Source organism: Chiloscyllium plagiosum, unplaced genomic scaffold, assembly GCF_037043375.1.
Source record: "Chiloscyllium plagiosum isolate Xiang-an unplaced genomic scaffold, Cpla_swu_hap1 HiC_scaffold_10, whole genome shotgun sequence".
Lineage (NCBI taxonomy): Eukaryota > Metazoa > Chordata > Chondrichthyes > Orectolobiformes > Hemiscylliidae > Chiloscyllium > Chiloscyllium plagiosum.
This window is the reverse complement of record NW_028270148.1, coordinates 105,329,791-105,356,193: the sequence shown is the minus strand read 5'-3', so window position 1 is coordinate 105,356,193 and position 26,403 is coordinate 105,329,791. Positions and strand designations below refer to the sequence as shown.

The 26,403-nt window shown below is 43.5% G+C and overlaps 1 protein-coding gene and 1 long non-coding RNA gene across 5 annotated transcripts in view; one reads left to right on the top strand and one right to left on the bottom strand.

The window, feature by feature from the left end:
* Positions 1-5,628: 5,628 nt before the first annotated feature.
* The window catches only part of LOC122553069 (somatostatin receptor type 1-like), a 36,051-nt gene continuing 15,276 nt past the window's right edge, over positions 5,629-26,403 (bottom strand). For 2 of the 4 annotated variants that reach the window (XM_087991620.1, XM_087991619.1), the window contains exons 3-4: positions 22,627-22,766; positions 5,629-11,385 (exon numbers count right to left, since the gene is read on the bottom strand). In XM_087991620.1, the coding sequence (XP_087847746.1) occupies positions 9,644-11,383 (1,740 nt within the window). In that variant the 5' untranslated portion in view covers positions 11,384-11,385; positions 22,627-22,766 and the 3' untranslated portion in view covers positions 5,629-9,643. Of the gene's footprint in view, positions 11,386-12,580; positions 13,210-22,626; positions 23,416-26,403 lie in introns of those variants that run through there. The other 2 variants (XM_087991618.1, XM_087991621.1) reach the window with 2 other exon arrangements.
* LOC148149048 (uncharacterized) lies at positions 10,761-25,723 on the top strand. The gene is made up of 2 exons (XR_015758536.1): positions 10,761-11,119; positions 23,412-25,723. It is a non-coding gene; the product is annotated as an uncharacterized LOC148149048 (long non-coding RNA).

Below are 26,403 nucleotides of genomic sequence, written 5' to 3'. Positions count from 1 at the left end.
AGGAGCTGGGATGCATGGTTACATCTAATAACAGAAGATTAATTTGATTTTGATAAATTTCTATGGCAGTTCTCTATCGATCTGCTAATTCTTTTGATCGTTGTTTATTGTTTTTGTCACAGAGCCCCAATTAGGGCCACCCAATCTGATTTTTGTTTATTTTATTTTGTTTATTTTAAAAATGATTAGAAACTTCTCCTGTTATATTTGTGATGCCACAAATATTATGACCAAAAGGAATCTTCCTTTTCCCTTTACACATGCATTGTTGTCAAGACCATACAGTCATAGAGTCATAGAGATGTACAGCACGGAAACAGACCCTTCGGTCCAACCCGTCTATGGCAACCAGATATCCCAACCCAATCTAGTCCCACCTGCCCGCATCTGGCCCATATCCCTCCAAACCCTTCCTATTCATATACCCATCCAAATGCCTTGCAAATGTTGCAATTGTACCAGCCTCCACCACTTCCTCTGGCAGCTCATTCCATATAAGTACCATCCTCTGTGTGAAAAAGTTGCCCCGTAGGTCTCTTTCATATCTTTCCCCTCTCACCCTAAACCTATGCCCTCTAGTTCTGCACTCCCTGATTCCAGGGAAAAGACTTTGTCTATTTATCCTATTCATGCCGCTCATAATTTTGTAAACTTTTATAAGGTCACCCCTCAGCCTCCGATGCTTCAGGGAAATCAGCCCCGGCCTGTTCAGCCTCTCCCTATAGCTTAAATCCTCTAACCCTGGCAACATCCTTGTAAATCTTTTCTGAACCCTTTCAGGTTTCACAACATCTTTCTGATAGGAAGGAGACCAGAACTGCACACAATATTCCAACTGTGGCCTAACCAATGTCCTGTACAGCTGCAACATGACCTCCCAACTCCTGTTCTCAATACTCTGACCAATCAAAGAAAGCATACCAAATGCCTTCTTCGCTATCCTATCTATCTGTGACTCCACTTTCAGTGAGTTATGAACCTGCAGTCCAAGGTCTCTTCAGTTGCAAATTAATTCATGACTGGCATTTGATAAACTTTTGTTTTTACTTCTTTTGGTAATTGTAACTCCTCATGTGGAGGCAATCGGATCAGGAGTAAATCTTGATGAATTTCTAACAGCTTCAGCTGGAGGAAACTAAAATAGACATGTTATTTGGGCTTGCAGAATACACTTAGCCCTCCTACCAAAAGGAATACAGCCAGAAAATAGTATTACCCTCTTCTCAGTATTAGCCTCTTCCCAATAGTCAACAATCTTTTCAAGCTAGATAGGCTAACTTTCCAGAAATTGTAAGGATCCAAATTAAATTTGTCTGAAAATACTCCTCCCCCTCCCCCCCCCCCCAACCAAAGGGAACAGGAGATAGTTTCACTGAGCCTTAAACACTATTCTCGAAGATCTCTAGGGTAACAGCTGATAGTTGGCTGCAGTGCTGGTTCAGAGAAATAAAACTGCAAGAAATTGCAAAGCCACTCACCCAACCCCACTCACTCTTGTGATCTGACTGAATGCAAATATCTTAACCAAACATATTGACTAATGAGATTTTAACACAGCCCTCGGCTTTCAAGAATAATTATTTTAAAAATATTCCTTAGAAATTGAATGGGTGATTAATTACAATGGGGAGGCCCTCTAAACTCATCTGGGATAATAATTAGGGATGTTCTATTATTGATTGAGTGACACGCTTCCATGTCAATTTTTTAAAAAGTCATTAGAAAAGTCTTAAGAGAAGGTCAGAGGCAAGGATTCATGCAATGAGTAATTCACCTCCTGACTCCCCAGTGCCTGTCCACCATTTACATGGCTCAAGTCAGGAGTGTAATGGACAACTCCCCACTTTTGTGGCTGAGTGTTATCCAACACTCCCAAAAAGCTCAGCAGAACCAGAACAAAGCCACCTGCTTGATTGGCAACACATCCTTGAAACTTCACTCGCTCCGTCAACGAGATCCAGTGGCAGCAATGTGTACCCTGTACAAAGGGTTATGCAGAAATTTACTACAGAGCCTTAGGCAGCATCTTCTAATCCATGACCACTACTATCTATAAAGACAAGGGCAGCAGATACATGGAATAATCATCACCTGAACATTTCCCTACAAGTCAGTCACCATCCTGGAAATATATCACTGTTTTTTCTCAGTTTGTAGGTCAACATGCTGGAACACCTCTCCAATGGCATTGTGGGTGTACCAGGCCAAAGAGAATGCAGGAATTCAAGATGGCAGCTCACCACTACTTTCTTGAATGGCAACTAGGGATAGGCAGTATATGCTGGTCAAGCCAGTTAAGCCCACGTCCTCTGAAAGAAAGAAAGTGAATTGGCAGCACCTCAATACCGTCAACAAAATATTGAAGGAGCCTCATTCACATCACAATGTGCCACCACTTGATATTTTACTCTAAACCACCATTTCTGCAAGTTGATTCTCAGGCTCAAACTAAATGCAAGGGAGATCAGAATGGCAAACCATGATAGTGCTACGATCCTTAGCGAAAGTGTTGCTGTTAATTTTGATTCCATAACCTGATTAATTAGATTAGAAACCCTACAGAATGGAAACAGGCCCTTTGGCTCAACAAGTCCATACTGACCCGCCGAAGAGTAATCAACTCAGACCCATTCCCCTACCCTATATTTATCCCTGACACAATGGGCACAATGGACACCTAACACAATGGGCAATTTAGCATGGCCAATCCACCTAACCTGCACATCTTTGGACTGCGAGAGGAAATCAGAGCACTCAGAAAAGACCTACACAGACACGGGGAGAATGTGCAAACTCCACACAGACAGTCACCTGAAGCAGGAATCAAACCAAGTCCCTGGTGCTGTGAGGCAGTAGTGCTAACCACTGAGCCACCATGCCACCCCTAAATTATCCCTGGAAGGGTTGGGAAAAATCAGCTATGATGTCTATTGTTCACTGTTGTGTGTTGGAAATGCAACTATATGCGATTTAAGATGAAACTAGAGTTGAAGTTATCTGCAATAGCCTTTCATCGCTGGCCGAGTCAATTTCAATCCCAACACATCTGATAGAACATAGAATATAGAACATAGATCAAGACAGCACAGAACAGGCCCTTCGGCCCATGATGTTGTGCCGAACATTTGTCCTAGCTTAAGCACCTATCCATGTACCTATCCAATTGCCGCTTAAAGGTCACCAATGATTCTGACTCTGCCACTCCCACAGGCAGCGCATTCCATGCCCCCACCACTCTCTGGGTAAAGAACCTACCCCTGACATCCCCCCTATACCTTCCACCCTTCACCTTAAATTTATGTCCCCTTGTAACACTCTGTTGTACCCGGGGAAAAAGTCTCTGACTGTCTACTCTATCTATTTCCCTGATCATCTTATAAACCTCTATCAAGTCACCCCTCATCCTTCTCCGTTCCAATGAGAAAAGGCCTAGCACTCTCAGCCTATTCTCGTACGACCTATTCTCCATTCCAGGCAACATCCTGGTAAATTTCCTCTGCACCCTCTCCAAAGCTTCCACATCTTTCCTAAAGTGAGGCGACCAGAACTGCACACAGTACTCCAAATGTGGCCTTACCAAGGTCCTGTACAGCTGCAACATCACCTCACGACTCTTTTAGATTAGATTACTTACAGTGTGGAAACAGGCTCTTTGGCCCAACAAGTCCACACCGACCCGCCGAAGCGCAACCCACCCGTACTCTTACATTTACCCATCACCTAACACTATGGGCAATTTAGCATGGCCAATTCACCTGACCTGCACATCTTTGGATTGTGGGAGGAAACCGGAGCAACCGGAGGAAACCCACACAGACACAGGGAGAACGTGCAAACTCCACACAGTCAGTCGCCTGAGGTGGGAATTGAACCTGGATCTCTGGGGTTGTGAGGCAGCAGTGCTAACCATTGTGCCACCGTGCCAACTCTTGAATTCAATCCCTCTGCTAATGAATGCTAATACACCATAGGCCTTCTTACAAGCTCTATCCACCTGAGTGGCAACTTTCAAAGAGCTATGAACATAGACCCCAAGATCTCTCTGCTCCTCCACCTTACTAAGAACCCTACCGTTCACCCTGTATTCCGCATTCTTATTTGTCCTTCCAAAATGGACAACCTCACACTTGCCAGGGTTGAACTCTATTTGCCACTCCTCAGCCCAGCTCTGCATCATATCTAAGTCCCTTTGCAGCCAACAACAGCCCTCCTCACTATCCACGACTCCACCAATCTTCGTATCGTCTGCAAATTTACTGATCCATCCTTCGACTCCCTCTTCCAAGTCATTAATAAAAATTACAAACAGCAGAGGACCCAGAACTGATCCCTGCGGAACTCCACTTGTAACTGGACTCCAAGCTGAATATTTACCATCTACCACCACTCTCTGACTTCGACTGGTTAGCCAGTTCTCTATCCAACTGGCCAAATTTCCCACTATCCCATGCCTCCTGACTTTCTGCATAAGCCTATCAGGGGGAACCTTATCAAATGCCTTACTAAAATCCATACACACTACATCCACTGCTCTACCCTCATCCACATGCTTGGTCACCTCCTCAAAGAATTCAATAAGACTTGTAAGGCAAGACCTACCCCTCACAAATCCTTGCTGGCTGTCCCTAATCAAGCAGTGTCTTTCCAGATACTCATAAATCCTATCCCTCAGTACCCTTTCCATTACTTTGCCTACCACCGAAGTAAGACTAACTGGCCTGTAATTCCCAGGGTTATCCCTATTCCCTTTTTTGAACAGGGGCACAACATTCGCCACTCTCCAGTCCCCTGGTACCACCCCCGTTGACAGTGAAGACAAAAAGATCATTGCCAACGGCTCTGCAATTTCTTCTCTTGCTTCCCACATAATCCGACGATATATCCCGTCAGGCCCGGGGGACTTGTCTATCCTCAAGTTTTTCAAAATGCCCAACACATCTTCCTTCCTAACAAGTATCTCCTCTAGTTTACCAGTCCGTTTCATACTCTCCTCTTCAACAATACAGTCCCTCTGATAATGCAGTGTTTCTTGGTACTGCACAAAAGTGTCATTTTGGTATATCTTCCAATCACTGGTGGAGTGTCGCATTCACAACCTTTTGATATAGAAGAGACTGATTCTAAGTGTGTCAACCAACATTTTGACAAATTGCAACTCCACTCATTAAGATTATACCACACAGTATTAGAAGTACAGACAGCAACAGAGCACCTTCATTTTCATACTTTTGACAGAACATAAGGAACCTGTTGGGAGATGGCTAGATTGTCGATCTCATAGTTAGTCGAAAGTGAGGATTGCTGATGCTGCAGATCAGAGTCAAGATTAGAGTGGTGCTGGAAAAGCACAGCAGGTCAGGCAGCATCCGAGGAGCAGGAAAATCGACGTTTCGGGCAAAAGCCCTTCATCATGATTCCTGATGAAGGGCTTTTGCCTGAAACGTCAATTTTCCTGCTCCTCGAATGCTGCCTGACTTGCTGTGCTTTTCTAGCACCACTCTGATCTCATAGTTAGTGCCTTTTTAAAGAGTATATGAATTTTCCCTATTATTCTTCGATGTTATTTTTTGTTGTTGAATACCAAATAGACCATAGTCAGAAAGGAAAGAGAAATTAAGACAGTTCCTGCAGCCATCTTTTATTTTGTTTGATGATTGTCAAACAGAATACATTATATAGATGAATAATCTGCAAGACATATTGTCCTTCAGGATCTTTTACAAGACAGATTCCAAAATAAATAATGTTTAAGTTTTATTGAATCTTAAGAAATGAGGGAGCACAGAGGAATTTAGAAAGAATGGCTGCATTTATTTTCAAAGTAACTTTTAAATTAATCAAGATTTACTAATACATTTACTTGAGGCACATACACAGTATGAACAGTATGACATAAACATCAAGAACGCAAGTAATGCCACTTTCCCATATAAATGCAACAATTGTGTCATATTTAAATACAAATACTGAAATCAGAGTCACAATCTTAACACATTCAAATAATTATTATCTCATGTTTCCAAATACAACAGGAAAATGATCAAACAAAGTAACCACTGAGTTAGAAACAGACACAACTTAACATATGCTCAAAGGCACAACTTTAGAACGTGCAAATTTGCAGTTTAGCTCTGTTGGTTAACAAAGGTGAGTGTTTTGAGAAAAATATACAAACTAATGGAACCTATGTGTAACAAGTCAATACATAAAGACTTTCATTTATATATTAACCTTCGTAACCATAAACATCCCAAAGTGCTTTATGATCAGTTCAGTACTTTTGAAGTATGGTGGCTTTTATATGTAGGAAATATGGCAATCAATTTGCACACAGCTAGGTCAGATAAAAAGACAAGAGATAATGGCCAGACAATCTGTTTTGTTGCTGATGACTGAAGGATAAACATTACCTAGAATGTCAGGGATACCTCCTTTCCTCTTCTTTAAGCTTTTATGTGCACCTGGGCCTTAATTTATCTGAAAAAGAATATCTCCACCACTTTTTATGTACTGGACCAGAGCAGCAGCACAGACTTTTACATTCAAACCTCTGCAGTGGAACTTGAGCCCACACTGTCTGACTGAAAGGTGAATATCCTACCCACTGAGGCATCTATGCCAATTAATACTCACCAGCTGGTGAAGTGTTGCATTATATAAACACAACTAATTAATTCCCTATTTGGTGAATCAGGCAGCTTAAAATAATGGATATTGTCAAGCATACTTAAAAATCTATTTACTTCTGTTACCCAACTAATCTGCATGTCTCTCTTAATCTTCTAGAAAATGGAAGAAAAATTTAGAACTCTCTCCTCCGAATTTATATTCTAAGACTGTACACTCACATCCTTAAGAAAGGACACAGTTTAAAAATAAGGGGTAGGCCATTTGGAACAGAGATGAGGAGAAACGTCTTCACCCAGAGAGTGGTGGGTGTATGGAATGCTCTGCCCCAGAAGGCAGTGGAGGCCAAGTCTCTGGATACTTTCAAGAAAGAGATGGATAGAGCTCTTAAAGATAGTGGAATCAAGGGTTATGGGGATAAGGCAGGAACAGGATACTGTTTGTGGATGATCAGCCATGATCATAATGAATGGTGGTGTTGGTTTGAAGGGCCAAATGGCCTACTCTGCACCTATTGTCTATTGTTTAAATATCTTAAGGGTCCAGAAAGTTCAATTTTATTATTGAATAACTAATTCTTTCATTAAATAGGCCAACTCCAACTGTCTGCCGCTCTTCCATGGCTATCTTCACACCCAGCTATCCTTGAAGACGGGGCATTGGTGTCTATCAACACCCTCAAAGCCTTTAAAGAGAGATGGACACAGTGGAGGATGAAGTGCCTTCTTTTAATTTAGTCCCTTCTTTCTCTTTCTCTCCCTGTCGTGCCCTCACTTTTGTTTGTTGTTGCACTGCCCCGGTGGGCTGTGTTTGCAAATTGATCTTTGAATTGGTAACATCAACGATTTGGTGGTGGTAAAGAAAAAGCCAAGCTCAGGTTCAGCCTTAGCCCAGTGTTCTCACATCCACATTAAAAGGTCAGAAGTTCAAGACCCTTTTGATTTGCAAGATATTTAAGGCTGACACTTCTGTGAGCACAGCAGAAATACGCTGAATGGCTGAACAAAGATGTAGTTTGTTCTCTCTAGTGAGTGTTCATTTCCCATTAAGCTTTTTGAAGAAAATCTGGAGGTGTCTCTCCAATATGTACCTGTCAAACAACACCTAAAGTCAGATCACCTGTCATTTATTTAATGATGTAATTGTTGCAGTTCCCTGCAACAGAGACTATATTTTTCAAAGCTCTTTCTTGGTTATAAAGCATTTTGTGATGTGCTGAAGGTCTTCTGAATATGAATAAATTAGCTGCTTCTACAACAGCATTAAAAGAAAAGCAGTTCAGTGTGCCACTGAAGATATAATCTGAATCTTCATTTTTAAATGTAACTTTGTTTAAGGGGGTACAATGATTCTCTTTATGATTAGCAATAAGTTGAATATTAAGATTCTATTTTTGGTAGCTACAAGTGTGCTTTTAAGCTGAATAGTGCATTTTTCTTTCCACAGTTCATTTTGTGGATGAGAGAATTATCTTTACAGGTCTGAGTGAAAGAATTAATGTTTCCATTCTTTCTTACCTGATGTGTGTTCATATCAGATGTTACCTTAGTTCATTAGCTCCATATTAACCTTATTTTAACTATCAACTTGAATAGCACAATTTCTAAACTATGTACCTGTACAAATCTTTAATCTAATCCATAGGAACAGAGGAGCAGAAGTAGGTCATTTGGCCCATCAAGCCTGCTCCACCATTCAATTGGGTCAGGACTGACCTTCTGTCTCAATACCATTTTTCCACACTTCCTATATCTCTTAATACTTTTAATCTCGAGACATGTATCGATCTCCATCTGTAATATACTCAATGACTGAGGTTCAACAGCCCTCTGGAGTAAAGAATTCCAAAGATTGACCATCCCACAAGTGTGAAAAATAAGCCTTTGAGACATGGCTATACTTTATGACCTTGCATCTTTTTTTGTTCTATTTGAGTGGAGACACTTTAATGTTATAAAGCTGTCAGCCCGCAGCATTGCCCACTCAACTCTGTAAATTGAATATCAGAATATCACTGACACACAGTGACTGTGCAGTCTGTAGTTACCATTTTAAAGGTGAGACTAATTGAAATTTATAGCCCACAATCTTTGAATACCTAGCAGCATTATACTTGCAAAGACATGATTGGGAAAATAATACAGACTGTGAATGTGGTTGGGGGAGCAATTACACATTTGGATAGCATCCCCTGCCTTTTAAGCAAATGTTGATATGGATATAGTTCAAACATTGGCAGTCACTTTCTTAACACAACCCAACAAACTGTTGTTGCAACAATTACTATTCTGATCTTGTGTGGGAGTTTATATTCTGGGTTTTCTGCTAAAATAGTACAATGCATTCTGTCATTTCCCCCACACCTTGAGCAAAGGATTAGTGCTATAATAAATATTGGGTGCTGGGCCAAATAGTGTGATCCCAGCTACTTATTTGACACGGTCTAAAAATCAGGTTACAGAATGGACCTTCAGACCTCTGTAAAGTTTGATGGATGGACCACCCTGGGCAAATTCCCTTACAGGTGGAAAAACAGAGGTTGTCAATGCAGCCCATGTTAATATAAAAGCATATATTTAAAAAGACCATGCATACTGGATGTCTGAAATTATTTTTAAAAACAATACATAATATACTGGAGAACCTCCGCAAGCTGTGTCAGCATCTGAGCCGAGTTAAATGTCATTAAGGCCAAACCTCCCTCTGTTTTTCTCCTCTCATACATACTGTCAGAACACTGCTGAATTTCTCCAGCACTTTCTGCTCTTTCTCTTTTACCCCAGCTCCTCTCAGTGAATAGCGAGGGATGGGGACACACAGTAAAGAGAGAGAGAGAGAGATTCACCAGGTAAGTTACAAGGGCACACATTTGTGTATAATGGACACTCACCATCATAAATCCCTCATGAAACTGGCTTATAACAAATGGTCGAACTGACAACATCATCAAAAGCGAATAACCTTTAGTAAAATAGATTTGACCTGGAAAACTGTCAAGAGGTCCTTGTGTCTGAATTCACAAGGTGGTTGTTCTTGATGTGCAAGTACCATTTCTATAAACAGACTCAGAGGCAATGTCCTCAGCAGGCTGGAACTCCAATGGGCTGCCCACTTTGCTCTTGAGAGCAGTGGAGCAATAGTCAACCGGCTCCTCGGTGTCATTCTCCAGCCAACGGAAGCACAGGATCCGCTGAAAGGAGCGCCTGAAGTTGTCGGACAGGAAGCCGTAGAGGATGGGGTTGGCACAGCTGTTGGCGTAGCTGAGGATCACACAGAGGTGGTTAACAGTGGTGTTGCGCTGGGCCAGGAAGACACCAGCCAGGTGCACGGCGTAGAAAGGCAGCCAGCAGACCACGAAGACAGCCACCACTGTCAGCACCAGGCGGGTGAGCTTGCGCTCGGAGCGCCGGCGCTGCTGCCAGCCGGCTTTGAGGGCCACCGCCCGGGTCTGCAGAATGATGAGCAGGTAGCACAGGCTGATGGCCAGCACAGGCAACAGGAAGCCCAGCAGGAAGGTGTAGACGACAAATGCCACTGACCAGGCTGGCTGCGGCCAGAGAAACGCGCACATCACCTTGCCGTTGGAATCAACACTGGGATCTACACCCACACTTACACTGGGATTTACACTGGATCTTTTACCCACACTTACACTGGGATTTACACTGGAACCTACACTCACACTTACACTGGGATTTACACTGGATCCTCCATTCACACTTACACTGGGATTTACACTGGAACCTACACCTACACTTACACTGGGATTTACACTGGATCCTTTACCCACACTTACACTGGGATTTACACTGGATCCTCCATTCACACTTACACTGGGATTTACACTGGAACCTACACCCACACTTACACTGGGATTTACACTGGAACCTACACCCACACTTACACTGGGATTTACACTGGATCCTCCATTCACACTTACACTGGGATTTACACTGGATCCTCCATTCACACTTACACTGGGATTTACACTGGATCCTACTCTGGAATTGATGCCCAAACTTACAGCAGGAATTACACTGGAATTAGCGCCCATATTTACGCCGGGACTTACACTGAAGCCTACACCGGAACTGATGCCCACCTTTAGAGCGGAGCCCCCGGCGGAACCAGGGGCCAGGTTGACGCCGGGATTGACGGCGGAATCGCTGCCGCCACCGACGGGCGCGGTGCCGGCGAACACCACGATGGGCAGGATGACCAGCAGCGAGAGCAGCCAGACGCCCAGGTTCACGAGCCGGGCGACGCTGGGGCGCCGGTAACGGGCCGCCTTGATGGGGTGCACCACGGCCACGTAGCGGTCGGCGCTGAGCACGGTCAAGCCGAAGACGCTGGTGAACTGGTTGAGTCCGTCCACGCTCAGCACCGCCCGGCACATGAGCGGGCCGAAGGGCCAGCGGTCGAGGGCCGCCGCCGCCGCCACGAACGGGACGCTGAGCATGAAGAGCTCGTCGGCCAGCGCCAGGTTGAGCAGGTAGATGTTGGTCGCCGTCTTCATCTTGGCGTACCTCAGGATGACAAAGATGACCATGGCGTTGCCCGCCAGCCCCACCAGGCACACCAGCGCGTACACGAACTGGATCACCACCATCCTCACGTCCTCGTCCGCCGCCCCCTCCGGCCAACCTCCGCCGCTCCAGTTGGACGGACGACCCGTCGGAGCCCAGGCGCCCGACTCATTCCCCGAGTGTTCCCCGGCGGAGGCCCGCTCGGGCTCGGCAGGTAGCTGCAGGTTCATCCCTGTCCAAAGAAATGCTGCTCTTTATCGAAAAAAAAACTTCACAAGTATCTCCTCTCTTCTCTGACTATCCCGGTCTCTTTTCTTTCTAACTCGCCTCGATCTATTCTGTCCATCCCCGTCTTTCTGACTATCCCTCTCTTTTCCTTATGACCGTCGCCTTCTCTTCCTCGTCTAATTCTTCCTCTCTCTTCTCTGTCTGTTTCTGTCTATCCTTCCTGTTTCTTCGCTGTCGAACTCTCTCCTCTCTTTTCTCTATCTGGCCATTCCTGCCGTCTCTTCTCGGTCTCCCTCTCTCTATCTGTCCCTCCTGCCTTCTCTGTCTATCTCCTCTGTCTATCTATCATGTCTCTCTATCTATCCCCCCTCTATCTATCTCTCCTATCTCTCTATCTATTCCCTCCTCTATCTTTCCTGTCTCTCTATCCTCCCTCTATCTGTCTATCTCTCCTGTCTATCATCCCCACTCTGTCTATCTCTCCTATCTATCCCCCTCTGTCGGTCTAACTCTTCTGTCTCTCCATCCCCCATCAGTCTGTCTCTCCTATCTCACTTCTGTCTATCCCCCCTGTAACTGTCTATCTCTCCTCTCTTTTCTCTTCCTGTACCCTCCCCCCCCCCCCCCGTCTAATTCTGTTTCTTTCCTACCTGTCCTTTTCAAAATATCCTTCGTCTCTTCCCATTGTCTACCCCGCTCCCTTTTCTATGTACCCTCCTTCTTTCTATCCGTCTATCCGCCCTCTTTCTTGACCTTTCGCTTCCCCTTCCCTTCTTTATTTTCTGTCTACCCCTTTCCTTCTGTCAATCCCCCACCCCGGCTTTGCTTTCTCTTGTCAATTAGCCTATTTCGCCCAGTCCGCCTCTCCCTTTTTTTGTCAGTTCCGCATTTTTCTTTTCTCACTGTTTATGCCCCCGCTCCGTCTTTCTGTCTACCTGTATCCCTCGTCGCTTTCTGTTTCTGTCTGTCCTCTCTCTCCTTGTCCCCTCCCCGCACAACCCAACTTTACACTTGTCAGTCCTCCCTCCCCTCCTTGGTCCAGCCAGACTGAGTAGAGAGGCAGCACTCACAGTAATACTGTGTGCCTGTCTATGTCTGGGTCTTTCTCTCTCTATGTATACTGCACCTCCTATGCTCTCTCCCTCTCGCTTCCCCTTAAATATCAGGAGCTAGGGGGTAAATAATTGTCAGCGACTTACCTACAGCCCTGCGTGATGCTTTCAACACTGCACCGCCTTCTAACAAAAGGTTTTAAAGCTGTTGGCACAGATTTTTTTTTTCTTCTGTTTAAACCCGAACCCGCACGCACCCTCAAACCAACAATGAGTATCTCCAGGTCCAAAATTTTGCAAATGTTCAGCTTTCACGCGGATTTACCTGTTCCCAGTTCCTCCCTCTCCACTATATTTTAATTCAAACCTACTCCAGTCCAACCGACGGGCATTGACGGCAGACCGGGCTGGTGGTAGGGGACCCCGGAGGTCAGATTTTGTCCCGGCACCGCGTTGTTCCCGCCGTCAGTGAGCGGCCGCTCGGCCCTTCCAGTGCGTGCCACCATCTGCGAATCCTCAGTGGACGCGCAGCAGTCCCGCCGATTTCTGTCCCCTTCACCCTCACATTATTCCTCCCACCCCACCCCATTTAACCTGAGGTCATTCTTATTTGAGATTTACTTCTTCAGAAACAGTCACCCTGACTTCAAGTTGCACTTTTCAGCAGCTAAATATTTTTTGCCACTGAAAGCCCGGCAGTTAACATTTATTTCCAGTCATGAGATGTGGATATTGATTGGCCTTTTGAGTTAATAGTCAACTGCGTCACATACAGGCCAGACCAGGTAAGGATGCCAGCTTCCTGAAGGACATTAGTGAAGCGGGTGGATTTTTCCAATCATTGGCAATAGATTAATAATCATCATTAGACTCTGAATTCCAGATTTGTATTGAGTTCAAATTCTACCATCTTCTGTGATGGGATTCAAGCCCCAACTATAAGCCTGGGGTTCTGGACCACTGTGCCACCACCTCCCTCCTTTGAGGAGTTGGGAAACTTTGCACTGAAAATCAAGGGATCTTGTTCACAGAAATTTCCATCAAGAGAACTTCAGTGAGAACCAGCTGTGCTTTACCTGGTGCCATTCTCGATTGTACGCATTCAGTTCCAGTGTGGGATGGTGAAACTCAAACAAAGGTTTCTTTGCTGTTTTCAAACCTTTCCCCTCATCACAGCTAACCATCCTGGGGTGACCCCCATTGCCCCCCAACCCCAGACAATAGACAGATGGATCATGAAGTGCACCTGGGGTCCATTTTGAGATTCTCCAAGAGATTTGCCCGAGTTTGGCTGAGGTGGCAGGCTGAAGATGTTCTGACTGAGGTTCCTGCCAGCTGGCTTTCACTGTACCCTCCACCTGCGACTGGAACATTCCAAATGTGCAAGGGGTTTCCAATGTGGTGGACAAAGCCATAGACAACACCTTTCAAACCTTCATCTCTATTCTTTCACACTCCTTATACACAGACGCACACACGGCTCACATACACACACACACACTGTACACATACACACACATCACACATACACACACGCATGGCACATATACAGATGCACACACGGCACACATACACACACACGGCATACATACACACATACGGCACACATACACACACACTCGGCACACATATACACATGGCACACATACACACACAAGGCACACATACACACACGCACGGCACCCATACACATACAAGGCATACACATACTGCACGCACACAAACACACGGCACACATATAGACACACACAGACACACGGCACACATATACACAGCATACATGCACACACATGGCGGACACATACACACAAGGCACACACACACCCGGCACACATACATACACATGGCACACACGCACACACATGACACACATACAGACACACACAGCACACATACACACACACGGCACACATACAGACACACAGCACACATACAGACACACACGGCACACATACACACAGCATACATGCACACACACGGCGGACACACACACACACAAGGCACACACACACCCAGCACACATACATACACATGGCACACACGCACACACATGACACACATACAGACACACACAGCATACATACACACACACACACACACACACGGCACACACACACGGCACACATACAGACACACACAGGAACACACACATAGCACACATGCACATACGCATGCACACACACGGCACACATACACACACATGCACACACCACAACCTCTCTGTCTCCCCCAAAAGCAGGTAAAGCAGATGTACGTGGCCACTACCACCTGCAAACCCACCTCCTGGTGATTTGTCAATGTGATTATAACCTTCACTGTCACTTAGCTAACCCTTTTTGAACTGCCTCCCCAAACGATTCCCTGGGTGTATCAAATGAGATGTACTGTAACAGTTCAAGGAGGCAGCTCACTACCCCCTCCTCAAGGCCTGGTGGGGTTGGTTAACAAATGCTAGCTGAGCCACACATTCCATGAATGAATTCAAAAAGATAAGCTCTTGGGTTCTGTTTGTACAAACTTAAGGGTTATGTTAATGGGAAGTAGTAGGAGAGAGACTCAAATGTATAGAAATGCTGGAATGGTTTACTTATAGCTAGTTCAACTGCCATCTAACATAGTGACAAACCTAATCATCTTCTGATTCCCCAAGATCCCATCATTGATACCTCTATATGTGCTATCAAAGGTCAAGACCTAGTCTTGGATTAAAAATATTCAGCTTGCTTATAAGATCAAGATATCACACAAACCATTTAACCAATGAGTTAACAGAAACATTGGCCTCAATTTCTTTTTGTCTTTAAGAAAAAAAACTGGCAAGTTCAAGTGAGATCGAATGTTTCACACTAATCATAAACCTTAACTAAAAGAAATTGTGAGAATGGTGAATTCACTGAAAATGGATCAGTTAATTACAGTTAATTACAGCAAAGAAATACATGCCAATCACCACGTGACTTGGTAATTATCAGGTTATTTTTCACAGTAAATGTTTTACTGTGGACCAGATTAGTAAAAGAGTAATAATGGGAAAGAAGAATATAATTAGGAGTTGGGTTCGGTCAATGTATTGGTTAGTGGTAAGTAGGTTATTCCAGCTACATTTCTTGAGCACCCTTGGTTGCTAACATATGAGCATTTGTAAGGGTCACATTTAGATTGCAACACTTATTTACCCACAAACACATTATCGACATGCTTCCAAAATGCATCTATTTAAAAATGTTTCATTTTCCTTAAATGACAAGTGGAGGTTTTGTGGTGCAGTGATAGTGTCACTGCTTCTAGGTCAGATATTTCAAATCCCCCCCTCAGCAATTGAATCAATGCAGAAGGTGTGTAATGACGCACCCAAGTATGTTAATTACTGAACACAGGGAATGCTGGTGAAAGTCAGCAGATCTGGCAGCAGTTCTGAAGAAGAGTCATACCACACTCAAAATGTTAACTCTATTTCTCTCCACAGATGCTGTCAGACTTGCTAGGTTTCTCCAGCATAATCTGCTTTTGTTTCAGATTTCCAGCATCCTCAGTGTTTTGCTTCTATGTTGCCTATTGACCCGTAAACGCTTCCAGTGCATCCCTGGCAGGTGGTTTGAGTGGGAGAGTTTCCTGGTCAGCCAGAAATCTGTGGTAGTTGCAGTGCAACAGCCTCCCACATTCAAAGGACAAGGGCAGCAGATGTACAGGAAAACGTCACCTGCAACTTCCCCTCCAAATCATTCAGTATCCTGACATGGAAATATATCATCGTTCCTTCAGGGCCACTCGGTCAAATTCATGGAACTCCCTCCCAGTGGGTGTTGAGTGAATCTACATCAAATGGACTACGGCGGTTCAAGAACACCACTCATGACAACCACCACAGCAATCAATGTTGGCACAACCCACAATGCTCACATACTGTGAATGAATAAAAAAGGACACTAAGACCGGATGTTGTTCCAAGGGGCTACGCCAAATAAGCTGTCTGAGTGTAGTTAATTGTTAAATGGAAAAATATTTTCTCCAATACCGATTCTGGTTATTTAATCTAGTTGTACATTAATTGGCTATCATTCACCATTTCTACCCTGCAGTTGTGAATATACCAGAGTTGAACATAAATAAGAAGGCTGTGTGAGTGACCTAATAGAGGTATGTAAAACAACGGAAGGTTTTGAGAGAGTGCATCCAGAAAAAGGGCAGAACTGGAGAATTCAGGAGAACATCCTTTTGCTAAAGAAGTGGTGATTAGCTGAGAAGTCACTACACAGGGAATGGTTGAAATGAATGATCTTGATACAATTAAGGGGAAATGAGGCAAGTGTTTGAGGGAGAATGATGGATTCAGATGAGGAAACATGGGAGCTTAATTATCATCATGGGCTTGTAGATCAGAATGACTCATTTCTGTGGTATATATACAATGTCTGTAATCCCTGTTACATTTAAACATTGGATTTCCAGGTTTGGGGTTTTATTATAATCTGCTTGTGTGTTGTGTATCATTGAAGATTTTGAGTGAGTCATGATGTCAGATTATGCTGAATATCTTAGAGAGCTACTTATTTATGCACAGGAGGTTGAAGGGTCTTTGTTCGCAGAGTGAGTGTACACTATCTGTGTTTGAGCAGTCAACATGCATGGGGAAATGTCAGTGATGACATTAATCATAATAAGGGTTAGTTAAATTGTAAACTCCAGACTGAAGGCACCCGATAACAGCACATAACACTGTCATACTTGCTGAATATAATAATTTTCATTTCTACTAGAAGAATATAAATCTCTTTTGGGAGGTTGAAAAAAGCAATCATCTTAAAAAATAAGATGACATTGGAGTTAATAATGGATAAACACAAATGTTTTATTTGAAATTATTTTATTCATAATTTTGACTGAAGGTATTAACTAATGTGTGTGATTTTAGTGTGTAAACATTTTATTGATTTTTATACAATGACGTGTATTTTTACAGTAAACTACATCTAAGCCTTCCAGGAGAAACCAGTTTGTCTTGAACTTAGAATTATAGCTAATTTTAAAATACTAGGTATTGCACCACAATTGTAATTATATTCAAAAAACTTCATATCTAACAAAACTCTGATATGAAAACTTTTTAAAAGGAAGTGAAAGGTATTATAAATGCAAATAATGTTTAATACAAACAACATTATACATTGCCATGATTAAGAGAAGGTATTGCAATGTACCAGATGATCCTTCTGTTGCACTTCTTACAACTCTTAATGCTGATGAGAAAGATGATGTGCAAAACAGTGGCATAAAATGCAAATTAGTTACTGTGATGCATAAAGGGTTTGTCTGTTTTGTCATGGTAAGACATTCCATGTCTTACTATTCACAGAAGGTTGGCAGTCAAATGTTATTTACTTCAGAAATTTGACATTATGGTCCTGTGTGTGAATTGTCAAAGACGCTGGGCTAAAGATTTGATAGGGTCACTTTGCAGGTGAAACACACAGCATGTGAGCATCATACTGCCTGTTCGTTATTGTGATGTACAGCCCAGTACTAAATGTATGCGAGACCGTGAGCTCAGTGGGTAGCCGAAGTGCTTGAGAGGTTAGTATGAGTACGAGGTAGTCTGTACTTCTTAAAGGAGAGACATTTTCTGGCTACAGCAGGGCTTGGAGCTCTTTCCAGTGTTTTCTTTAAAGGGAATATAATGTATCAATGGAGCAGCAAGTGAGAGAGAGGCCTCCCACCTTCGCTAATTGAACACTAAGAGGCATTAGTTCAGGAATCAGTGGAGGGGAGAGACTATTATTTTCTGCAGAGAGACATGTGAGACTCACATACACTCTGACAGAAATGTGAGTAGGTAACTAATTCAAATAGTTTAGTGCGAAGGACTGGCTGTGTACCATAAACATTTTAATGGCCTCAAATGAATGGTAAAGGTCAGTGAATGCATCTTTAAATGCCATCTCAGACTTGCCTCACGTGCCACTCAATGCACCACATCCCCATCAGCAACCACTAACACTTAGGTGTCATGCACGCCTTTGCACTTGCCAATGGTACAAGCCTCACATTCACTCAAAGCTTCCACATGCACTTTGCTCTGGTTGGCACATCACCAAAACACATGGGGGAAAGGGAAAGTGAATGCGACAGGGAGTATGGAGTTAAATGGAAAGATAAGCAGCAGGATAGCATGTATGCAGGCGGATTTAAACTTGAGGCAGACTGGGAATGCAGCAAAAAGGAAGGATAATTTAGGACATCTTATGACTTCCAATATTTTTAATGATAAGAAAGTTAGCATTAAGGCACTTTACCAGAATGCTTGTAGCATTCGTAACAAAGCAGATGAACTAATGGCACAGATCATCGTGAATGATTATGATGTGGTAGGCATCACAGTGACGTGGTTACAGGGGGGTCAGGACTGGCAGTTAAACATCCAAGGATTTTCAACTTATCGAAAAGACAGGGAGGCGGGCAGAGGGGGCAGGGTTGCCTTGTTAGTTAAGAACAAAATTAAATCTATGCAACTGAATGATGTGGAGTCTGTGTGGGTGGAATTGAGGAACCACAAAGGCAAAAAAACCATAATGGAAGTTATTTACAGACCTCCTAACAGTGGTCAGGACCAGGGGCGCAACATGTACCGGGAAATAGAGAAGGCATGTCAGAAAGGCAAGGTCACGGTGATCATGGGAGACTTCAATATGCAGGTGGACTGGGTAAATAATGTTGCCAGTGGATCCAAAGAAAGGGAATGCTTACAGGATGTCTTTTTGGAACAGCTTGTCATGGAGCCCACAAGGGAGCAGGCTATTCTGGACCTAGTGCTTTGTAATGAGCCAGACTTTATAAAAAATCTTAAAGAAAGGGAACACTTAGGAAGCAGCGATCATAATATGATAGACTTCAGTCTGCAGTTTGAAAGAGAGAAGGCAAAATCGGTTGTAATGGTGTTACAGTTAAATAAAGGTAATTATGAGGGCATGAGAGAGGAACCGACAAAAATAGACTGGAAGCAGAGCCTAGCGGGAAAGACAGTAGAGCAAAAATGGCAGGTGTTTGTGGGTAAAATTGAGGACACTGTACAGAGGTTCATCCTCAAGAAGAGAAAGATTATCCGGGGAGGGATTAGACAGCCATGGCTGACAAAGGAAGTCAGGAAATGTATTAAAGAAAAAGAGAAATCCTATAAAGTGGCCAAGAGCATTGGGAAATCAGAAGATTGGGAGGGCTACAAAAACAAACAGAGGATAACAAAGAGAGAAATAAGGAAGGAGAGAATCAAATATGAAGGTAGGCTAGCCAATAATATTAGAAATGATGGTAAAAGTTTCTTTCAATACATAAGAAACAAACGACAGGCAAAAGTAGACATTGGGCCACTTCAAACTGATGCTGGAAGCCTAGTGATGGGAGATAAGGAAATAGCTGGAGAACTTAATAAGTACTTTGCATCAGTTTTCACAGTGGAAGACATGAGTAATATCCCAACAATTAAAGGGAGTCAGGGGGCTGAGTTGAGTATGGTTGCCATTACAAAAGAGAAAGTGCTAGAAAAGCTAAAAGGTCTTAAAATTGATAAATCTCCTGGCCCCGATGGGCTACATCCTAGAGTTCTGAGGGAGGTGGCTGAGGAAATAGTGGAGGCGTTGGTTGAGATCTTTCAAAAGTCACTGGAGTCAGGGAAAGACCCGGATGATTGGAAGATCGCTGTTGTAACCCCCTTATTCAAGAAAGGATCAAGACAAAAGATGGAAAATTATAGGCCAATTAGCTAACCTCGGTTGTTGGTAAAATTCTAGAATCCATCATTAAGGATGAGGTTTCTAAATTCTTGGAAGAGCAGGGTTGGATTAGAACAAGTCAACATGGATTTAGTAAGGGGTGGTCGTGCCTGACAAACCTGTTGGAATTCTTTGAAGAGGTGACAAGTAGATTAGACCAGGGAAACCCAGTGGATGTGGTCTATCTAGACTTCCAAAAGGCCTTTGATAAGGTGCCACACGAGAGGCTGCTGAGCAAGGTGAGGGCCCATGGTGTTCGAGGTGAGCTACTGGAATGGATTAAGGATTGGCTGTCTGACAGAAGGCAGAGAGTTGGAATAAAAGATTCTTTTTCGGAATGGCAGCCGGTGACAGGCAGTGTCCCACAGGGCTCAGTGTTGGGGCCGCAGCTGTTCACATTATATATTAATGATCTGGATGAAGGGACTGGGGGCATTCTAGCGAAGTTTGCCGATAATATGAAGTTAGGTGGACAGGCAGGTAGTACTGAGGAAGTGGGGAGGCTGCAGAAGGATCTAGACAGTTTGGGAGAGTGGTCCAGGAAATGGCTGATGGAATTCAATGTGAGCAAATGCGAGGTCTTGCACTTTGGAAAAAAGAATACAAGCATGGACTACTTTCTAAACGGTGAGAAAATTCATAAAGCCAAAGTACAAAGCGATCTGTGAGTGATAGTCGAGGATTCTCTAAAGGTAAACATGCAGGTTGAGTCCGTGATTAAGAAAGCGAATGCAATGTTTTCATTTATCTCAAGAGGGTTGGAATATAAAAGCACTGTTGTGCTACTGAGACTTTATAAAGCTCTGGTTAGGCCCCATAATTGTGTCTAATTTTGGTCCCCACACCTCAGGAAGGACATACTGATACTGGAGCGTGTCCAGCGGAGATTCACACGGATGATCTCTGGAATGGTAGGTCTAACATATGAGGAACGGCTGAGGATCCTGGGATTGTATTCATTGGAGTTTAGAAGATTAAGGGGAGATCTAATAGAAACTTACAAGATAATACATGGCTTGGAAAGGGTGGCGCTAGGAAATTGTTTCCGTGAGGCGAGGAGACTAGGACCCGTGGGCACAGCCTTAGAATTAGAGGGGGTAAATTCAGAATAGAAATGCGGAGACATTTCTTCAGCCAGAGAGTAGTGGGCCTGTGGAATTCATTGCCGCAGGGTGCAGTGGAGGCCGGGACACTAAATGTCTTCAAGGCAGAGATTGATAAATTCTTGATGTCACGAGGAAGTAAGGGCTACGGGGAGAATGCGGGTAAGTGGAGTTGAAATGCCCATCAGCCATGATTGAATGGTGGAGTGGACTCGATGGGCCGAATGGCCTTACTTCCACTCCTATGTCTTATGGTCTTATGGTCTTAAAACGCACTCGCTGATTCTTCTCATTTGCAGGACAAAGTCACTTTTAACAGAAGAAAGACAAGGGGTTCAGATGGATGACATGCCTGCCCACATCACCTTTGTCCCTTGAAGAATTGATGCAAGGTCTGGGTGCAGTGTTGACTGAGGCTGTGCAACACTTAGAGTCATACAGCATGGAAACAGACCCTCCAGTCCAAACAGTCCATGCCAAACATAATCCCAAACTAGTCCCACCTGCCTGCTCCTGACCCATAGCCCTCTAAACCTTTCCTATTCTTGTATTTATTTTTTTAAAGTAACTGCGCCCCCATCCACCACTTCCTCAGGAAGTTCATTCCACTCGTGAGCTACCCTCTGTGTAAAACATTTGCCTTGAGGATGGCACAATTAGCACTGCTGCCTCACAGCGCCAGGGACCTGGGTTCGATTCCAGCCTCAAGTGACAGTCTGTGTGGAGTTTGCACATTCTCTCTAGGTCTGCTTGGGTTTCCTCCCACAATCCAAAAGATGTGCAGGTTAGGTGAATTGGCCATCGTGTTCAAGCATGTGTAGGTTAGATGCAAAAGCTAGACGTAAATGTAAAGGAATGGGTCTGGGTGGGATACTCTTCGGAGGGTCGGTGTGGTCTTGTTGGGCCAAATAGCCAGTTTCCACACTGTAGGAATTCTATGATCTCATGACTTTTTAAAATCTCTCTCCTCTCACCTTAAAAATAGGCACCCTCGTCTTGATGTCCTGCAGCCTGGAGAAAAGATACCTACTGTTAACCTGTCTATACTCCTCATGGTTTTATAAACCTCTATAAAGTCACCTCTCAACCTCCTATGCTGCTGTGAAAAAAGTCCCAGCCTATCCAGCTTTTCTTTATAAATCAAAACCTTCCATACCCAGCAACATCCTGGTAAATCTCTTCTAAACCCTCTCCAGCTTAATAATATCCATCCTGTAACAGGGTGACCAGAACTGCACACAGTACTCCAGAAGAGGCCTCACCTCAACATGATGCCCCAACTCCCATAATCAAAGAATGGAGCAATGAAGGCAAATATGCTAAATACCTTTTGTTCTTGCTTTATACACCTTCTGAAATCCGTTTCATTTTCATTGTGAAAGGTGGCATAAAGGATAACATGGCAATGCCAATGGTGGTGCACTTAAAAACAAAAATGCTGAAGAAACACAGCAAGACTGGGAACATCTGTGGAGAGAGAAACCAAGTTAGTGTTTTGAATCCAATATGATTCCTGTTCAGAATGCAAGGAACTGAAAAATGGTGGATTTGTGATGTTGACAGACAGGGAGAAGCAATGGGTGAAACAGATGATGAGCAAAAGACAATGGCAGTGATAATGGTGGCAAAGGAGCAATTGAGGTATAAAATAGATGTAAATGATAGGAGTGAAAAGCAGAAAATGAATTTGTTATGCTTAGAATACAGCCACCAAGGTACAAATAAGACTCAAGGAATGGGGACACTGGTGGATATTGTGAACCTGATCATTGATTTCCTGTTTCTCATCCCAACCGTCCCTTTCGACATTTGTGCTTCCCAGCACCTAAAAACGTACTCACAGTGAAAGCTATGAGCATGAGTAGACAAGAAGAAATTCTGATACTTAACCACTGGCTCAGATATGGGCACTGCACAGAGTTCAGAGGCTGTTAGAAACTTGGCCAGCACAAAGTGAGTCACTTGGCAGAAGTGGATTGCAACCAGGCCAGAAGGTAAGGCTGACATTGATGGGACAGTATACAGGAAAAGGCTGATCAGCTCACTTTTGTGTTGTCTAGAATATTAATTTATAATGTCATCAGTTCTTCATTGCTGGATATCTATTTACAGTCACAGAGTCATTGAGATGTACAGTACGGAAACAGGCCCTCAAACTCCTGGGAATGGTTATCCATAACAAGCTTTCTTGGACTCTTCATGTGGACGCACTGGTTACAAAGGCCCAACAACGTCTCTTCTTCCTCAGGCAGCTGAGGAAATTTGGCATGACGGCAAATACCCTTGCCAAATTTTATAGGTGTGCCAACGAGATCATTCTTGTCTGGATGTATCACTACCTGGTATGCAACTGTACCTTCAAGATCGGAGATGGTTACAGAAAGTGGTGAACTCGGCCCAGACAATCACAAAGGCCAACCTGCCATCTATAGAATCCATCTACCAGGCCCCCTGTCAAGGAAAGGCTGCCAGCATTCTCAAAGATCCATCCCACCCTGGCAATGTTTTCCTACAACGTCTACCATTGGGGAGAAGGTACAGAAGCCTAAACACACGCCCCAGCCGGTTTCGTAAAGGTTTCTACCCTACTGTTGTTAGAATACTGAATGGACTCTCAAACTCTGAACATTCGCCTGTACCTGTGTTTTTGTTTTGCCGCTGTTTACCTATTATTTACTTATCTATGCTATTTAACTCTGTGATCTGCCTGTGTTGCTCGCAAGATAAAGCCTTTCACTGTGCCTCGGTACACAACAATAAATTCAATTCAATTCAGTCCAACTCGTCCATGCCGACCAGTATCCTAAATGAGTCCAGTCCCATTTGCCTTTGACAAGAACTCACTTCAAAGTTGCTTCAGCTGCAAAAATGTTGCATTTGTGAAGAAAGCAAGCTGCTCAAGTAAGATTTTGATGATATTCACATGGCCCATATGAAGGTATTGTTGTACCTCACTGGAGGGATAGCATGCTGGAAACAAAGCCCCAGTGTTCCTGGAGTGTTCACAAAAGGTAACGATTTTGTAAAACTCTGAAAAGTTACCTGACTTTCCTGTCCTTATGACCCAGGTTTACGGGCAGCTTAGACTAGATTTCTGTCCTTAATAATGATTACTGTTTATTACAAATAGATGGATTCTAGGTGCAAGTAAACAATTATGAACCTTCCAAGTATAGCTCCATCAGTAAAATCTCTAATCCCTTTACAAACACCCCCTGTGCAAACACATGAAGAAACATTGGTGTTATGAATGGAGGAAAAGATTGGAGTTTGCTGAGATGATCCTTTTGGCTTGTCAATACACTGCTTCTTCCTTCTCCAGATACTTTCACTTGCTTGCAGGAGGCAGAGGGTGACTGGTTTACACTTATGAAGTCTCTGATTTACTGATTTAAAAAAAACGCAGCTTATAGCAACTGATAAGGGAAAAATTAACTGGCTTTCTTCAGGTTTGAGGTGTGTTATACCGTACAGAAAGAGAGAGCTCTTGTTTCTAATGGCTTCTCTCCCAACATTCACACCAACAAGCTGCTCATCTTCTTCGGAGTCAATCACATAAGAGGGTTTTGTCATTAGTACTGGTCACCATACCACAGACCAACCAGTTGCCTTTTGCTAGTCAAATTACCAGAGCTTAGCTCCAATTCATCTGTAAAGAGACTTTCCCAAATTTTTGAGTAAGAAGCTGTGTAAACATCGCTTACAATGAGTGTCCAGTAAATTGCTTTTAAAAGTGCAGCAAACCTTCAATCATAATTGGCCTGAAAATAGTTCATAATCAAAAATACAGAAAAAAACCCACTGGATTTTGGATTCGTAGAGAGTAACACTGCCATGGCACTGCCACGGTACAGAAGGTAAAGAGTCTTATCCCTCTCTTTCTGTCTTTGAAACATCATATTCATAGCTGAACTGTTGGTTTGAAGGTTCAAGAGAACTCTTCTAGAACTCTACTGCCAACTGAAAGTTCTTGAGGGAGAATTCCAAACCAACCTCACTGTCTCCAGAGAATCAGCCTAGTTACAATTACAGAGTAAATGCAGCAGTAAGAAACTCAAATACCAGCAGCTACTGTGGGGATATTGGAGAAAAGCATCTAGACAGTTAGTGAGATATGTTCTTTCCTGACTTTAATAGTTTTTTAGCCATGTTTTAAAATCTGATACTCTGCAGAGTTTTATTATTGTTTATTGGGAGATAGTGGGGTTTGAGAGTGTGGTGCTGGAAAAGCACAGCAGGTCAGGCAGCATCCGAGTAGCAGGAGAATCAACATTTTGGGCATAAGCCCTTCATCAGGAATGAGCGCTAGGTCAGGCAAAGGCACCCAGAGCATAACAATTAAGGAATTTGTAATAATTCAGTTTATTGATTATTATTTATGTATGTATTATTGAAAGTGTTGTCTAATATAGTTTAGCAAATCAGCTTTTATTTGTGGAATATTTATTTGTAGAATGATGCATGTGTGCAGACAATGGGTTCCAACGCTACTGGCTGTGCAGCTACCCTCACAAGGTCACTCACTCACTCATACATCTCTCAACTTCAAGGAAAGATTATGAAGTTCCCTGCTCTTTGATTGCCCTAATGGAGCTACATGTAGTGAACTGTGATGTCTTGGCAATTTTCTCAGCTCCGGCCTTGGAAGGATCCACAAGTTGAGAAAGTCAGGGCATTGATTACTCGTGGCAGTGCCGTGTGTGCCCAGTTCTCTGGCTGCTGGTCCTCGTGGAGAAGATGGCACAGTTGAACAATCACTTCTTTTGCAAATCATAGCTTCTTGAGACACAGGTCAGGGCTGAGATGGTGACATAAGTGGTCCCTGAAGACCCTGCATGGATATGGCCTTCTATTGACAGATATTTCTTCTTCCCTCTGTGCACAACCCCTCCTCTCTCCTGCCTTTCTGCTTTCTGCTCTGCATCCTTTGAACTCCCTGCAAGAGTCCAATCCCACTCCCTTTGGACAACAACAGCTTCTGAGAGCTCCTCCAAAAACACAATGCACAGTAATCCACTACATTTGCAATAGCATGAATTCTGGAAGCTTCCTAGATTTCCCCACACTATTTGAGGAGCAGGAGAATCGACGTTTTGAGCATAAG